Below are 13284 nucleotides of genomic sequence, written 5' to 3' on the forward strand. Positions count from 1 at the left end.
AACCTGTTTTCTGCCTTTTTGGATTAGAGTTTTGTAAAACTCATGAGGGTTTATTTTTGCCCACCTTAGTCGCCTCCCCTGATCTATGGGCTGCAGGCTAATTTCCCCTTGTTTGTTCTTGCCCAACCAGCCAGTGTGTGTTATTTCCATAACTAAGGGGTTATGATCACTAAAGGTGCTCCATTCCGTTCTAACCTTTGTAATTCTATTTTTAGCAAAGGTAGATATCATTATGTAATCTATAATGGTGGAGCAACCTCTTCCTTTAAACGTTGGGACATATGTGCCCTCTACTTCCGGGGCTGTCAAGTCAATGGTATGTTCTAATGAGTGGGTTTCTATCAGTTTAGTTAGTGCTGTACCCTCGTGGCTATGTTCAAAGTACGGCCCATTTTTAAACGGGCAGGTGTCCCAGTCTGTTACTATGGGGGACAAGTTTGGACAGAGGTGGCAGTTGAGGTCACCCATTAATAGTACAATTGGTCCCCCCCCCCCCTTTCCTCTGTTCCGCCTCTTGTGAGAGTCTTTCATCTAGCTCGCGTAAGATGGCATTCTTCCCATTTATTGGCCCTGAGTTAAAAACATTAAACAGCTGTAACCTCAACCCTCTGCCTTGGAACGTTACTGCTTGAAGAGTATATGACGTCCAGGCTGGTACTGACCATCTACCTTCTAGGGTTAGGTCGACATAAAGTGCTAACCCACCTCTCGCTCTTCTCGCTCTGCTTTCTTGTGTAGGCACAAAGAAGCACTTATAGCCCTCTATTTGGTAGGGCGAGGGGTTAACTGCCCATGTCTCCTGAAAGGCTAATATGTGAAAACCCTGAAGTTGATTCCTCCAATCTGTATTTTCAAATTTTCCGGCTAGCCCCCTATGTTCCACGACATAATATTCAACTTTCCTCCTCGCTCCTCCCCTTCTTTTGTACCCCGCTCACTTAGCCTAAATTTAGATCTCCTCTCTAGCTTGCATCTCTCTTTTTCTTTAATTTGGCTGAGTGGGTATTCTACGGGTTCCTTCCTTTGTTCACTCCTTTGAACTTCTGGCTCACTCTCAACCGTTATCCCCCTTCCGTCCTTCTCCTCACTTTCTACCCCTTCTTCCAGTAGTCATTTATTCTCATCCAGGGACTGTAAGGGGCTAAATCTATTTGTCCACTGTAATCCACCCTGGTATGGTATGCGCTGGACACCATACTCATTTGGCCTTGCCCAGTGTCCCTCTGTAAATCTGCCCCTTCTAACCTGTTGGAAGTTTGGCGGATATGTGACAAGTTTCCTGGGATAAAAGGACCCTAGTGGCATAGTCCTTATCGTGCTAGTTGTGTTTCTGTTGTAATTATCCGATATGTACTCCACTAGGTTCGGGATCCTGAAGTTAGCAATGATACAGTTGCCTTCTATATCTTTCCTTCTACTGCCAACCCAATTTGCCCTCCTTACGTGTAAGATGCCCCCCCCGCCCCTCCCTGCAGAGGCCTGTGAATATTTAGCCAATTGGTGGTCTTATTTTTAAGTTCCATGTGTGATTTTCTCTGCCCCCTTCTGAGCTCAGGTACCCCCGCAAAGATGACAACAAAGGGACTCGCTTCTGGGGGTAGATTTACACACGGTAGGTGACCTTGAGATCTGTCATTTGGCTCCATGCTTAATTGGGAGGTGTCTGTTTGTTTGGGGATAGCAGTTGTCTCTAGCTGCATTTGCATTGCATGTCCCTGTCCTACTGCTTTGTCTTTGTCCAGGTTTCCAAGTGATTGCGTTCTTCTATCCCACACCTCTTTTACCCCTTTGGGCACTGCATGCACCTGCGCAATGATACATTGCTCATTGCTTACACAATTGTTAGATACTGGGAATTGTTGAACTGGTAGATTAACTACTGGCAATGCCTTATCTGGTTAGTTGGCAATTAACATTTCTTTAGCCTTACCCTGTCTCTGCATTTCATTGGCTATTTTATCTAGTTTACTAACTAGCGGTTTAATTTGACTGGCTATAAAAGCCTCCAAATGCTTTTGTAGGTCTAGAATTACAGGATCAAGCCACCCCGGGGGGATTGAGGGAAATTTAGGTTCTATTATCAAGACCTCGTCCTCTGTGTCTTTTGGCTTATTGCCCTTAGTGAGCTTTTTCCAGGTCTTTGTTTGTATATTCTTATTACCACGCTTTTTACATTCTGGTCATCCCATGAGTTATCCTGTATATCCTGATCCTCTGGTTCTACAAAATTATCCTGAGGATCTTCCCCCATGTTTTCTGTCTCATCATAACCTGATGTAGGAGAGTAAGGCACAAAAGGCATGTCAGGAAAGAAAGGAGGAGGAGTAAAAGGCCTTGAAGGACATGTTCCAAAGTCTTTTTTCTTTGGAGGAACAGGGGAAGAAGTGTCAGTGTCCAATGGTCTTTTCTTCCTCTGGTAAACTGTTACGTGTCCTGTTTTAGGGTCCGTAGAGTTTAGGTTGTTCTGCGCTCACTGGATCAGGATGGAAAAAGTTCTTCCTCAACTGTCAGTGGTTTTGGCGCCAATGTTTTTGACTTAGTCACTTGTTTGTGGTGAGTCTTTTGTGGAGCTTTTTTCGCCTCGACTGCTGTTTTCGGGTCGGTGAATTTTTTAGGTTCGGCGACTCTTTTTTGTTCGACGTCTTTTGTTGGCGGTACTGCCTTCTTTGGTTCAGCGACCTTATTTAGTTCGACAACCTATTTCGGATTGACCGTCTTTTTCGGTTCGATTACCTTTTACGGATCTACCGTTTTTTCGGTTCGATAACCTTTTTTGGTTCAACGTGCTTCTTGTGCTCGACGACCCCTTCGGCTCGAGGATTTTTGTAGACTCGACTGCCTTCTTGGGGTCGACAGGATTTAGTGTGACCTGTTTTTTGTAGGTCGACACTCTTCTTCGGCTCGGTGGCCTTTGTCGGGTCAACTGTTCTTTTAGGATCGACGACCCTTTTTGGTTCGACGCCCTTTTTTGTATCGACGAGTTTCTTTGGCTCGACACCTTTTTCGGTTCGACTGCCTTTTTGGGAAGAGTGCCGCTCGTTCCCGGGGTATCAGAAGGCTTGGGTTTGGTCTTCGGAGCCGAGCTGGAAGGCGGGGCCTCTGAAGGAGTTTTTCGATCTCGGCTAAGGCCTACAGGCGTTGCTTCGACCAGAGCCTTTTCTTGAGATGGATGCGGGGTTGGGGGCTTGGTACTCACGGTTTGCCCCGGTGTGATCTGGTCATCGGAGTCCGACTGGTCCTCTATGGTGACAAGTTCTAGGTCGGAGTCTGTCGCTTCTGGGAGGTCATGTTCGTCTTCGAAAATGTTCCCCCGGTTCCGGTGCCTGCCGCTGCTCCCTTCGGTTCCAGATAGTTTTCTTCGACCGGAACTGAGCACAAGCTGGGCAGTTTTCCTCCTTGTGCTCTGGAGATAGGCACTTGTTCCATACTGTATGCTTATCAGTATGTGGGAATTTGGAGTGACATTGTGGGCACCTTTTAAACGGAGTCCTTTCCATCGGTAGCAGGTCCATGTGGCGTAAAAAAGGCCCAACGGCCCGCATCGACGACCGGATCGAGATGGAAAATATTATCGAGTCAAGGGGTACCGAACGAGAACAATACCGTTGAGGTAGAAGGCCTTTTGGCCTTAGAAAGTTGAAAAGTTTTGGTTCCAAAGTTGGAGTTGAGGAATAGCATCTGAACCCAATGGCGGAAAAAACCAATCTGAAGATGGAGAAGATGCCCATGCGCACTGTAGTCCAGGGGAGGAGTCACCTACCTCGTGATACTTCAAAGACTCTTGCAGGACAACAAGGTGCAAACATCCGGACCCAACACTAGGCAGCGATCTATGCTAAGATATGAATTCAGCAGCCCACATGCCTCGAACACACTTTTAAGTTCAGTTAAATTTTTCAAAAATATTTGTACTTTAAAAGCTGTTTAATGGCAGATTATATTATGGCTATCTAAGAAAATGAATTCACCACAATATATCGAAGGTTTTGAACTAGCAAAAAAGTAGTGTGTCACGTTTTCTGTAGTATACTAGTCCTCATCAGGCTACATATCACCTAATGGTCAGAGACAAAATCTCTTAAAATAAACAATGGCTCTGGGCAGCAGGTCACTGTGCAAGACCTTCTGCTGTGTATACTCAGTAATTCCTCCATTTTATAGAAAATCTGAGAACAGTATTAGAGCGCCATACTTATCCTTTAGTGCCACAGGAGGACAAGGTCAAAAGCAAGGTGGCAAGTTAAGCTCCTCAGGGATATCCAAGAGGTTGAGAATTGAGGATTGAGGAGACATGACTGTAATTATCAGAGTAAGGGTGATAACCTATTCAGAGGAAGGGAATTAGCAAAGGACAGACTACAGAGTACTGAAATAAATTAAAGAGGTAAAGCGCTGCTTAATCCTTCTAGAAACAACGACACAGGTTTGTGACTCCTAACCAGTAAGGCTGAGCCCAAGACTATTAAACAACGAAACAAAGGCCAATACCAGATATTGCTTAATCAATTTTAGATGTAACCTATATGAGAAAAACATAAAGGTCCGTTTTTTGATTTGCGTCACTAGTTTATTTATTTATTTGAACACTAGTGGAAAAATTCGTTTTTATTAGTAACCAACTTTTAGTGTATATACAAAAGACAAATACAATATAATATTTACAAATGATTCATAATATACAAAAACAATTTACAAACATGTTTAAACACATCCGAACTTTCACACTGGCCATACCATTCATCCATCTACACTCATCCAACACAAACAGTACAAATCCTAAAGGTCTAATGTCAAAAAGAAAAATATATATATCGGTTTCTTTAAATATACATATATACAATTTTCACATCTCAACGTTTTTTCCTAAATGTGGTATATAAATTATTCAATTATTTAAATTTTTGACAAAAGGGTCCTTTTGTCAAAAATTGAAATAATATCTTTAAATAGGTCCATTCAAAAAGGGTTTAAGTTTATATACCACATTTAGGAAAAAACGTTGAGATGTGAAAATTGTATATATGTATATTTAAAAAAACCGATATATATATTTTTCTTTTTGACAATAGACCTTTAGGATTTGTACTGTTTGTGTTGGATGAGTGTAGATGGATGAATGGTCTGGCCAGTGTGAAAGTTCGGATGTGTTTAAAAAATTTTGTAAATTGTTTTTGTATATTATGAATCATTTGTAAATATTATATTGCATTTGTCTTTTGTATATACACTAAAAGTTGGTTACTAATGAAAACGAAATTTTCCACTAGTGTTCAAATAAATAAATAAACTAGTGATGCAAATCAAAAAACGGACCTTTATGTTTTTCTCATATAGGTTAAATCTAAAATTGATTAAGCAATATCTGGTATTGGCATTTGTTTCGTTGCTTAATCCTTTAAGCACAACATATTCAAGGGTTTCTGACACAAAATGATGAGGCAAGCTGCAGTAGTTCTAACTTATCCTCTCAGAACTGATTACCTTTCACTGCATTTTCTGCAGTTCTCTACCGAATTGTGGGATTTTTCAGCTTCAAGCAGATTGCCACCAAGATGCAGCAGCAAAACCCTTGTGTTTTTGAAGTAAGTTGCTTCTACAGTGAATTGCCCTTGCACCACGCCTTCTAATGCAGCCACCAACACGGCTAAACCTACCTCTCACTTGTCATTAGAAGTAGGGTAGTCTAGTATGTTTTTTTGCAGAGTTTTCAGTAACCCCGGACCTTTCAGTAAACCTTAACTTAACCGCCAGTCCCCCTCCTCCTCGACCTCTTCTACATGGATGTTTTATTCCTGCAGTGGATGTGGAGACTGTGAAGTAAGCTACGCCCACCCCTACGAAGTACAGATTTAAAGCATGTTGGGTAAACACCAGAGATATACAAATCCTCGCAAAATGTTAGTACTTCCATTAAACCTCTGAAATTTTCATCGGCATGCTTGAGCAGCTGGGACAAGAAAATAGGCTGAGACCACATGGACCAGCCCACTGCGATTCAAATGGCAAATATCGGTTACTAAACTAAAATCAAATTAAGTTATTCTCAACATGAAGCGAGGATGCAACATATTACATATATTACTGTCTTTCATTTCTAATGTTCATAAGTCATCATTGTTCACTTAAAATGATGTGTTCTTTTGTAACGAAAATCAATGTCATGGCCCCCTGGGACAACAACTCTGCACTACGAGAAAATGTGCTACGCTACACAATCTGTTACTAGGTAGAAAGAATACATACCTTCAATAGATTTAATATTTTAACACAAAGCTCATAATCGAAATTTCCATAGTTTGAATTGGTCATGTCATAGATGAAAATTAATCCATTTCGCTGTGATTCCACTCTGTAAAATATTGAAATATATTGGAAATCAAATGCAATTTTACTGATAAAAGATAGTCCAAACGATGTTCAACTATACTAGTAAAAGGTGTATTTTAATAACGAGAAAAAACAAATTTGCAGGTGACGAAAACAAAACTGGTGAATGTATTTACATTATATTTGAGTTTTTGTGCCTTAAAATATTTGTGCTCCAAACCAGTATATTCTTCTACAGAGGCACTAAAGGAACCAGCTGCTCTCTACTAATGAATACGTTACTTAACTTTCATAATGCCTTATCTGGTAGAGACTCTATCTAGCCACAGATGCCTTACCTTAGAATTCTCCCCAGGCGTCAGATTGGATCCAGAACTTTTCAGGAGAGGTGACCCTTTGCACTGGTAGGTGGCGATATGCGGCTCTGCGTGGCATTGGCGGCGCTCGTAGTGGTGTACACAGTACCCATATAGGCGCCACCCCAGCACGCTGACATCAGTTTCTTTTTGCGACTTTCCATGCCACAAGCGCATACCCACAAAAAATAGTGCCCACTGGTGTCTGAAAATAGGGCCATGAAAGAGGCACAGCCCTGAATCTAAAAATTGTTTGCAGGGCAGGGAGGATGGGTGAGTCAGTAAGGAATTTGCGGCTAAATAGAGTCTATACCAGATAAAGATTTACCAAAGATTAGTAACTTGCTCATCTGATGGAGAGTACTAGCCACAGATTCCTTACCTTAGAATGGACACCTAAGCAATTCCTCCACAGAGGTGGGTATGCAAAACAAATTCACACTGCTCCAGCAGGACCGAATGCGCAAAGTGACCGTCCTTACAGACTGGACTTTCCAGGCAGTAGTGCATGGTAAACGTGTGCACAGCTGCCCAAGTTGATGCCTGGCAGATATCTAGGACCAGAAGTCAGTGCGCTAACACAGTGATCGCAGCCTTGGCTCTGGTGGAATGGGCATGTAAGCACTCAGGGGATTGCTTCTTTTCCAATGCCTAGCAGATTTTGATCCAGAGCACAATTCAACGTGAAATGTCTGTTTCTGTACCGCTTTTCCTTCCAGGATTCCAACATACCCTACTAAGAGTTGGTCACCCACCCTGAACTCTTTTGTGCAGTAAAGGTAGAAAACACTCTTTTTGGGTCCAGCCGGTGGAGTAGTTCTTCTTTTTTAGAGGGATGAGAAGGAGTGTTAATGGTAGGCAGGCTGATAGACTGGCCTACATGGAACAAGGTCACCACATTCAATAAGAAGGATGCTCCAGTCTGAAGGTCCAGCTTGACCTGGTATAATGTAAAATAATGAGGGTACAGTGATAGCGCCTGTAACTCGCTAACCCTCCTGGCAGATGTTATTGCCACTAGACTGCCTGGATGGTAGTCTGATTGGGCAGTTATGTAGTGGCTCAAATGGAGCATATATCAGAAAGGTAAGAGCCAGTTTCAGGTCTCACTAAGGCATAATGAAGCGGATTGGGATAAACATAATTAAGACCCTTCATAAATCTATTTACGATAGGGGACTTGAAAAGAGAAGGTTGATCTGGCAGAAAAACAGCCCTTCAATGCGCCCAATGCAAAACCCTGTTGGGCCAGGGTGAGAATAAACAAAAGAAACGGTTAAAGGGGAGCAGATATGGTGTCAACCTGTTTTTCTGCGCACCATGCCACAAACCTACCACAATGGTAGGAATAAACAGTATTGGTAGAGCAACTCCTGGCTGCCAAAATTACATTACAGACTTTGAGTGGAAGGTCATAGGCTGTAAATTGTCGCAGCTCAATCAACACACATGTAGGTGGAACATTGACAGGTTCAGTTGCAGGACCTTTCCTTGCTTTTGTGACAGAAGATCCTCCCGAAGAGGCAGCCTGATTGGAGGACTGATGGACAGCCTGAACAGCTCGGGGTGCAGACTCTCTGTGTCCAATCCGGAGCCACAAGAATGACTTGAGACTGGTCATTCCTGATCGTCTTCAGATTTCTGGGCAGCAGTGGTTTTGGCAGAAAGGCGTAGAGGGAGCCTGAGCTCCACTCTAGATGAAAAGTGTCTCCAAGCAAGAACTGCCTAGGAAACTCCAGTGCACATAACTGCTGACATTGCGTGTTCTCGGGGGTGACAAATAGTTCCAACTCAGGCTCTCCCTACTCAGTGAAAAGACTTTGCACGACTTCAGGATTGAGAGGCCACTCACTATCTGCTAAACATACACGGATGAGCACTGGTATTTAGAGAGCCCACCAAGTGGTAAACCACCAGGGAAATGCCCTGATATTCCACCCATGACCAGAGACACAGGGTCTATTGACAGAGGTTTCACGACCCTATCACGCCCAGTTTGTTGCAGTACCACATCAGCGGCGTAACGTAAATTGCAAGGTACCTGGAGGGCCCCACTCCAGATTTAAACCAGAGCTCTCAGGCGTGAGTACCTTGCTGCGGGGGGCCTCTGCAGCTCGGGGGCCCTCCGCACCACAGGGGCTGCGGGGGCCTGTACCACATGGAGTTGGTGTTATCCGTGGACATCTTCACTAGGCTTTAAATGCCAATTGGATTGTGCAAAGCTTCAACGGGTTGATGTGGAGCTCGCATTCTGTCGGAGACCAGTCCTCTGATCTCCACCTCTGTACGATGCCTGTCCACCGCCCAGGAGTGATGCATCTGTCACTACACTGACGCTGACTCATTCGTACTTGGTCAGCCACCACTGCAGATCTCTTGTAGTGGCCACCGAGATCTGGATCATGTCTGAGAGATTCCCCTAATGCTGCACTCACTGAAACAGGTCACACCGAAGAGGCAGCATTTGCAAATGAGTATGCATCAGTAACAGGATACAGGAGCCCATGAGGCCCAGCAGTCTGAGTCAGCCTTACCAAAGAAGGCTGAGACATCGGTATCATAGCCTGAATATCCTGGACTCGCCGCTCGGGAAATGAGCCCAAACTGCACTGTGTCCAGAACGGCACATATGAAAGGAAGCAACTGAGAAGGGGTCAGGTGTGACTTAAGCATGTTGATAGTGAACCCTAGAGAGTGCAGGCGGTCCACAGTAGTCTGTAGGTGGGAGACGACTGCATGGGATGAACTCACCTTCAACTGCAAGTCCTCAAGAAAGGGGAAGACAGGCACCCCATCTCCACACATGAGCTGAAACCACACCATCACCTTGGTGAATACCCGAGGGGCACTGGAAAGCCTAAAGGGGAGCACGAAAAACAGAAAAAGCTTGTGGCTCACTGTGAACCGCAGGCAATGCTTGTGGGTCGGCAAGACGGGATGTCGAATAATGTGTCCTACAAGTCCAATGCTACCATCCAGTTTTCCGGGTCCAGGGCTAGACCCGAAGGTATCAGAGCGCTTCACATGAGACAGACAACAATCAACAATGTAACAGAAAAAGTTAAACAATTACACAATACATCAAAAAATAGGCAATACAATTAGGAGAGGAGAGAAAGGAGAGAGAAAAGTAGTGGAGGGGCCTGAGAAAGGGAGGATAAGGGAAGAGACAACAAGGAGAGACAAAAGGAAGTCTGTCTAAATACTGACTGTATAGGTGACGACCAAGGAGGGAATCCACGGCCCATCTCCCCTATAGCTAAACCAGGTAGCTCCATTGGGCATCAGACAAAATAGTTCAGTTTCAGTACATTGAGAGCGGGAGAGACATAAATAGAGGGAGGGTGAGGGAGGAGACGACAGGAGAGACGAAAGGAAGTTCAACAATGTGGTTCAACAGTATAACAGAAAAAGATCAACAATTACACATTACATCAAATAATCAGCAATACATTAGGAGAAGAGAGAAAGGAGAGAGAAAAGTAGTGGGGGGTAGAGGAGGTGAGAAAGTGAGGATAAGGGAGGAGACAACCGTAGAGACGAAAGGAAGTCTGTCTAAAGACCGACTGGGTATGTGACGGCCAAGGAGGGAATCCACGGCCCATCTCCCCTATAGCTAAACCAGGTAGCTCCATCGGGCATAAGACAAAATAGTTCGGTCTCAAGTGGCGAGGGAAGAGGTTCACAGAAAAACAGGGTGGGGACAAAGGGCAAGGGCAGAGGACAGAAGCTGGAAAGAGTGGGAGCGGAGGGGGGTGAGGGTGAGGATTGGGGGAGGGGAGAGGGGGAAGATAAGGTCAGGAGAGACGCGGGAGCGTTAGCCCAAAGTCCGGCTGGGTAGGTGATAGTCAAAGGATGGAGTCCAAAGTCAATCTCCCCTATAGCTCGCGAAGTAGCTCCACCGGGCATCATACAAAAGTAGCTAGGTCTCAGCTGTCTAGGGAAGTAAGCAGGCAAAAGGACCCGGTGGGTGGGCAAGGACAGGGACGAGCGAAAGCTGGTTGAGGTCCTTGGGAGATCAATGATTAAAGACCAGGGGAGGAACGAAAACATCACAGAGGGTCTCACTGAGTCGGCCATCTGGAACTTAGGCAGCGCTCCTCACAGGCAACTGGCAGCATCAGCGCAACTGTCCAAAGTCGCCCAGACTTCAGCGACAGTACAGTGGAAGCACGCCTCTTCCTCTCCCCCCTGCCCGGGTACCGGGGGAAATGTCACGTATTTTAGGACCCCATCCGGCAATATGTTATGGTTCCTTCAGGGTCCTCTTGGGGCCTGCCGAGGGCCCGCTCCCGCTCCCCAGCTCATGGCTCGAGGGACGGATGCTGGTTCAGCAATACATGCAGGAGTTCCTCGCAGGGCAGAGGAGAGGAGACACGAATGGCCCGCGCACCCCTCCTCCACCGCTGGGGCTGTCAAAGTCGCCAGTGTAGGATGTTTCAGCCTAGATGAGTTTGCAGCATTGGATCTCCCAGCGGGGGTGGTGTACACGCAGGGCCACATCAAAGCTAAAATGAGCAAGAGTGTCTCAAGAAATCAGGCCGCATGCATCAGTTTTCAAGATAATGGAGACAGCAGGACACCAATTTCCTCAAGCGGAGGGCCCCCCAACCTGGAAGAAGCAATCAATCTAGCGCACAAAACGGGAGTATGTACAGAGTATGTATATTGAACGCAGCTCCAGTAAGTCTCTATTAACCGCCATTACAAAGTCAGGCAAGCTGACGCAGGCATCGCCGAGTATCAAATTGGTCATCGACCTGAACTTAATCTCTTCCCTCACCTGACCTTGATCCTGCTCTCCCTCCAGGACATGTACTCTTTGAACTTTCCCTTGACCGTGGAGGCCCTGCTATTTGACTGAGGCCCGGTGGAGCTACCTGTTAGCTGAAGAGGAGATGGGCTGTAGATTCCCCCTCGGCCGTCACCTACCCAGCCGTACTTTGGGCAGACTTTTCTTCGTCTCTCTGTCGTATCCCCCTCCTTCCCATTCCCCCTCGGCCGTCACCTACCCAGCCGTACTTTGGGCAGACTTTTTTTCGTCTCTCTGTCGTATCCCCCTCCTTCCCCCTCTACACTTCTTTCTTCTTGTCTTCTATCCCTTTTATGTTTTTCTGTTGGAACCTAGCTATTTGACCGATGCCTGGTGGAGCTACCTGATAGCTGTAGAGGAGATGGGCTGCGGATTCCGTCTCGCGCATCACCTACCCAGCCGGACCTTGGGCAGACCTTCCCTTTGTCTCTCCGTCGTATCTATACCCTACCCCCTTTCCCTTCCTCACTCCATTTTCCTATTCTTCCATGCTCCTTAAAAGTTTTTACTGGTATGTTTGGTAACTTGTAACTGATGTATGTTTGCAACTATGTGAAACCTTATGTAAAGCGCTCTGATACCTTCGGGTCTAGCCAGCGCTATATATAAAACTCTTTAAAATAAATAAAAAAATACCAAGTCTGCACGGTCCGAAAGCACTCCAGGTGGAATGGGCCATCCAAATATGAGGTCGATCGCCTCGCACAGGCTCTACTACAGAGCCAGGCCTAGAATGGTGATGCTCCCTTGTCTCGTTGAAAAACTTCTGCGGACGAGGCAAAGTCTAAGACCTTTACGACTTCTTAATCTTCTTCCTCTTGTGGGACTCATCCGATTTCCCAGACTACTTCAACTGTGAGGACGAGTGGCTCTGTGACTGATTTCTGGACCTTCCTCTTGACCTAGACTGGGACCATCATGGTGTTGCACGTCGAGCGCCAAGGAGCTTCGTCTGTAAGGCCTTGTGGGGCATAGGGTAGAAATCACTGTAAATGTAAATGTAGTAGTACTTGTATAGCGCACAAATCGACCCATGAGGGTATCTCGGCGCTTGTACGCATACCGCTGTGGAACCCTTCCTGGCTTTTCCCTAGGAGGTGCCCACTCCTGGGCACCCCCAAGGTGAAGCCAGGCATCCTAGCGTTGTTGGGGCCCATGAAGTAGGTATTCGCATTGTGAACGCACTCCAGGCAACCACGATATACCAAATGTGGGTTCGTCACCTACATTTGTCAGTGACAAGTGTCACATGGCTTGAAGCCAGCTTTCCTAGTGGACATACCGGACATACCAGGAGACAAAAAAACTAAAGAAGGGTTTCTCAAAAAAGACATTGGGTGGGGTCTTCTCAGAATCTAAGAAAGAAAACAAAGTGACGTCAGCGGGCTGGGATGGCTCCTATATGGGCACCATACACATCAACTCAGGCGCAGATGCCACATGGAGACAAATTATGCCACTTACTGGCGCACAGGGGTTCTGCCCACGAAAAAATCCCAGATGCAGTTTGACATCTGGGATAATTCTCATGCAGCTAGAAGTCTCTATCAGATGTATAATGTATGTTTCAAAATGAACCTGACCACCCACCCTCACCAGAGCGCTTCATTACTGCTTGTGGTTTGGAAAGGAACTCTTGTAATGCTCATGTATTGGCTATACACTTAAACACAGCCTTACTAGCAACTGTGGAATTGAAAGGACGAAAAGGACCACTATTGCTTTCTTTTTTACTTCAATTCAGTATCGTCTAAGATCTTAGTTGTGTTCGTCTCAAGGTTTGCTTTA

At 45.5% G+C, this 13284-nt stretch overlaps 1 protein-coding gene across 3 annotated transcripts in view; it reads right to left on the reverse strand.

The window, feature by feature from the left end:
• LOC147727877 (tyrosine-protein phosphatase non-receptor type 9-like) overlaps positions 1-13284 on the reverse strand; it is a 1887882-nt gene that overhangs the window by 1048919 nt on the left and 825679 nt on the right. For all 3 annotated transcript variants that reach the window (XM_086961826.1, XM_086961825.1, XM_086961827.1), the window contains one exon: positions 6244-6349. In XM_086961826.1, coding sequence (XP_086817952.1) covers positions 6244-6349 — 106 coding nt within the window. The remainder of the gene's footprint in view (positions 1-6243; positions 6350-13284) is intronic.

This window comes from Lissotriton vulgaris, chromosome 3_1 (genome assembly GCF_964263255.1).
Source record: "Lissotriton vulgaris chromosome 3_1, aLisVul1.2, whole genome shotgun sequence".
In the NCBI taxonomy this organism is placed as follows: domain Eukaryota; kingdom Metazoa; phylum Chordata; class Amphibia; order Caudata; family Salamandridae; genus Lissotriton; species Lissotriton vulgaris.